The following is a 5,000-nucleotide window of genomic DNA, read 5'->3' as shown; positions in this document are numbered from 1 at the left end:
CCAACCACATGGTTCCAGGTTCAGTCCCACTGTGTAGCAACTTGGGCAAATATCTTCCACTATAACCTCAGGCCAACCAAAGCTTCATGAGTGGATTTGGTAGACAGAGACTGAAAGAAGCCTGTCCTATATATGTATGTATGTATGTATGTACGTACGTACGTATGTATGTATGTATGTATGTATGTATGTATGTATGTATGTGTATTTGGCTTTCTCCCACCATCATTTGACAACTGATGTTGTAGTATTTACATTCCTGTACCTTAAGGGTTCAGCAAAAGGGACCTATAGAATAAGTACTAGGCTTACAAGAAATAAGTCTTGGGGGTCAATTTCTTCGACTCAATATTTTTTTTAAAAAAGCCCTTTAAGGTGGGGCTCCAGCTTGGTCACAGTCAAATAACTGAAACAAGAAATAGAATAAAAGAATATTGGTCACTTATATACCATGTAAACAGGTAACTAACAATAGGAGTTGTAGGATTCAAAACAATGATATCCATGGGTTGATGATGACGGAGAAGAAAAGAGCACCCTCGTGTGGGAGCACAAGACAAATGAGGAGATTCATGGACACATTCCATCCATCTCCATTAATGTTATACAATGTGGGTTAGGCTTTACTGGCCACTGCTATTGTGCTGATCACCAAACCAAATTGGGTGTTATGATTTTGATACCACTGCATCCTAATAGAGCACAAAGACTACTCAACACATGATATTAAACTGAGGCTAGTAAACTTATGTATGGCAGAGATTCATGTAACAATATAAGGAAATGCATCTCAGTTGTGATTATACAAAGAAGAAGAAGATATTGGTAATAACTTGACAAGACACAGAGGCTTGGTGACAATCGTCTAATAGCAGCACTGCAAACAGTATAGGGAATATATATGCATGTTCTAAATAGAGTATACTTATGTGATGGTAAAAAGCAGAGTTATTGAATATGTTAGTGAATCATATTCTAATTCCATCAAGTAATGTGTCTCTTTCAAATTTCATTATTTAATGTGTATGTGAGTGCATTCATTTATATCTGTGTGTGCATGTATATGTGTGTGTGTGTGTGTGTGTATACATATATACACACAAACTTGCCTTCTAATAAACATATATGTATATGCACTTTTGTGCATGTGTATGTATGAATATATATGTGTATGTAAGTACATATAAATCTATAATGTATGTATATTTATTGATGCCTAACCACATATATAGATCTATGTATGTGTATCTACAAGTGTACATGTATGTGTTTTTGTGTGAAAATATTAAAAAAAAAACACATATGTACACAATAGAACAATTTCTGTGTGTTGAGTCCATTTGACCTCCATATATATATATATATATATATATTATACATAATATTACTGTCCTTGTGTATTTAGTCCATCATACACTTCAGATATGCAGATAAATTTGTAATCCCAATGACACACGCTTGCATACATACATACATGCATACATACATACATGCATATGTATGTGTATATATATATATATATATATATATATATATAGAATATCTTGTGTACAGTTTGTTATATGACTACTATAGGGTGTGTTTAGAGTGCCATGTAGAGGATCATCACCCAGTCTGTTTTCCATTATACATATATATATTCATATATTAATGTATAATAATATATTCATATATACACTCACATATGCAGTTATGTATTTGTGCATATCAGGAACATATTAGTTGGGTGAAATAAGCAGAAGCTGTTTTCATGATGTAGCTGTCTCATGATGAAGCATCATATTTGATAAACCCCCTTTTAAGGGTTTGGCTGGTGGGGACAACTTTGTGGAAGTTGGTAAGGATGGCATCTTTGGAATTGCTGGCAGAGGCTTGGCGTATGAAGTAAAACTGTTTCGGAAAGGCAAATTCCAAGAGTTTGTTCCAGTTAGAGAGTTAGGGTTTGCTGCTGAAATCGATTTGAGATCAATGATGTCGTTACATGAAATTTTCTTGTCTACATTTGGCTGGCATGCAGGCCGCGTGGTGCCTGTAACTTTAGGTCTATTGATAAATTGTGATTGGCCTTTCGTAGCTGAGTTCGGTAACTGTTCTGGTGGGCAAGCATAGATTCCTAAAGGAAACAAGAAGAAGAAAAGAAAAAAAAAAGGAAAAAATAATCTTAGGTACAATGTTATGAATTCAATAATAATAATAATAATAATAATAATAATAATAATAATAATAATAGTAATAGTAATGATGATAATAATAATAATAATAATAATAATAATAATAATAATAAAAATCCTTTCTGTTATAGGCACAAGGCTTGAAATTTGGGGGGAGGGGATAGTAGATCACATCGACCCCAGGGCTTGACAGGTACTTAATTTATCATCCCCAAAAGAATGAACATCAAGATCAATCATGGCAGAATTTGAACTCAAGACATAAAGATGGACGAAACACCACTAAGCATTTCATCCAGTATGCAAGCGATTCTGTCAGCTCACTACCTAATAATAATAATAGTAATAATAGTAATAAAATAATAATAATAATAATTATTATTATTATTATTATTATAACAATATTAATAATGGTTTTAAATTTTGGCACAAGACCACCAATTTTAGGGGCAGGAGATTCAATTTCATTGGCTCTAGGGCTCAACTGGTATTTATTGTATCTTTCCCCAAAAGAAGGTAAGGGAAAGTGAACCTCAGCAGAATTTGAACTGAGAGCATATAGCTCAAAAAAATGTCACTAAGCATTTTGCCCAGCATGCTAACAATTCTGCCAGTTTGCCACCTTAATAATAATCTTTTCTATTATAGGCACAATGCCTGAAATTTTGGGGGGAGGGGACTAGTAGGTTACATCAACCCCATTAATTTCACTGGTACTAAATTTATCGATCCCAAAAGGATGACAGGCAAAGTCAACCTCAGTGGAATTTGAACTCAGAATGTAGCGATGGCTGAAATACCACTAAGCATTTCATCCAGCATGCTAACGACTCTGCCAGCTCACCACCCTAGTAATAATAATAATAATAATAATAATAATAATAATAATAATAGTAATAATAATAATAGTAATAATAATAATAGTAATAATACCTAAAACACTACCTATTGTCATAGGTGCCCTGGGAATGACAGCGAAACGGGCTGATTACTACCTAGCTCAGATACCAGGAAACCCCAAAATGGCTGAAGTTCAAAAGATAGTGCTCATGGGAACTGCCCATATCCTACGTAAAATACTGTCTATGTGATCTCAAATTTTCAAACAAACACATAATTTTCTTATGGTTTCTTAAACATTCTCTAGAACAACACTATGTACAAATCCAAATATATGGTACCCTAGGCATAACACCTACATGAACTTCTAACTTGTTGTCTCTTGAGGTCTCTGGGTGAGACTTGGATCCAACTTGTACAAATGCAAAACAAAAGTCAAACATAAAATAATAATAATAATAATAATAATAATAATAATAATAATAATAATAATAATAATAATAATATATCCTAACATCACACTATCGTCTTATAACCAAATTATTTTTAGAACAAACTTCTAATTTTCTTGTATTTTCACAGACATTTACTAGAACAATACTTTGTGCAAAACTAAAACTAAAAATATGGCACCCTAGTCATAACACCAATTTGAACTTCTAACTTGTTGTCTCTTGAGGTCTCTGGGTGAGACTTGGAGTCAACTTGTACAAATACAAAGCAAAAGCCAAACATATAAGAATAAGAATAATAATAATAACAACAACAATTGGCCCCCAAAGGCCTACATAGAATGATACAAAAGACATTGGTAAAGAAACAGAAGAAAATACACACACAGAGACAAAGGTTTTTACATGTATACATTATGTACAACAAAAACAATAAAAATTATAACAATGAATAATTCTCCAAAAGTCTCTTGGCTTTGGAGGGCTGTTCACGAAAACCCCACAAACTTCTCATATTGGAACATGGGAAACATTTTGTGGAAAGGGCACAGCTGGATTGAATAAACACAAATATATTATGATGTCAAAAAGCTTTGTAGGGGACACACATTTCCCAAGTTAATGAGGGTCTGACCTAAAATATTAGATCTAACAAAGCTACAGTTTTAGATATAGGGACCAATAGTGAAAGAAGATTGGTCAATGTTGAGCATCCAGATTGTTCTATGTTGTGACTACACTTTATGGAAACACAAGAGGATATTAAAAATTATGAATTATCTTAAAAGAAACTTGTTTTAATGAGCCAAGAGAGATGAAAGGCAAAATTGAACTCACCAAGATTTAGATTTGAACTCATAACATAAAGAGATATAACTAAATACTGAAAGACATTTTGACAGATGCTCTACCAATTCTACCAAGCTAACAAGGGCAAACAGTGTAACAATACTGACTTTGCAATTCCATCTAGTTGTAGAGTGGATACCAAAGAAACAGAGAAAAATTAGAAATATCAAGATCATAAAAAAAAAAAACGAAAACACACACTGTAAAGTGGTTGGCATTAAGAAGGGCAACCAGCCACAGAAATCATGCCAAAATTGACACTGGAGCCTAATGCAACCCTGCAACTTGTCAGACCCTATCAAACCATCCAACCCAAGCCAGTGTGGAAAACGGATATTAAATGATGATGATAACAACAACGACAATGATGATGATGATGAGGATGATGATGATTAAACAATGTAGTCTGTGATGGGAATGGTCAACACTAAAATGGTCTTAATCACAGCTTTAATCAATCAAGACTAACCTGGAGTTAAAACACCAACAACACAGTTTAATGTGGAAGCTATATGAGCTAAATATTTAGACAGGGAAGGATAAACAGCTCATCCAGTACCAAGCCTCTTTCTACAGCAGCCGAGGTTAATAGGAAAGTTAAAGGAGGAGGAATAACTCAGAATCTTATTCATTCAGGGGAAAATGATATCTGGAGCTCTGAATATAGGAGCAGCCAAATCTCCCTCAT

The 5,000-nt window shown here is 33.8% G+C and overlaps 1 protein-coding gene across 5 annotated transcripts in view; it reads right to left on the bottom strand.

Annotated features, from left to right (window-relative positions):
- LOC106874068 (protocadherin gamma-A4) overlaps nucleotides 1-5,000 on the bottom strand; it is a 177,119-nt gene that overhangs the window by 28,678 nt on the left and 143,441 nt on the right. Inside the window, exon 4 of one of the 5 annotated variants that reach the window (XR_008265490.2) lies at nucleotides 1,683-2,113. The exons of 2 other annotated variants lie outside the window; for them this stretch is intronic. Coding sequence is in view for 2 of the 3 variants with exons in the window: in XM_052972825.2 (XP_052828785.1) it covers nucleotides 1,749-2,113 (365 nt within the window). In the remaining variant the exon portion in view is untranslated. Of the gene's footprint in view, nucleotides 2,114-5,000 lie in introns of all 5 variants that reach the window. 2 more of the 5 variants (XM_052972825.2, XM_014921649.3) reach the window with 2 other exon arrangements.

This window comes from Octopus bimaculoides, chromosome 14 (genome assembly GCF_046866305.1).
Source record: "Octopus bimaculoides isolate indiv1 chromosome 14, ASM4686630v1, whole genome shotgun sequence".
NCBI classification, from domain to species: domain Eukaryota; kingdom Metazoa; phylum Mollusca; class Cephalopoda; order Octopoda; family Octopodidae; genus Octopus; species Octopus bimaculoides.
Note: the sequence above shows the minus strand (reverse complement) of the source record. Positions and strands in the feature narration are given on the sequence as shown.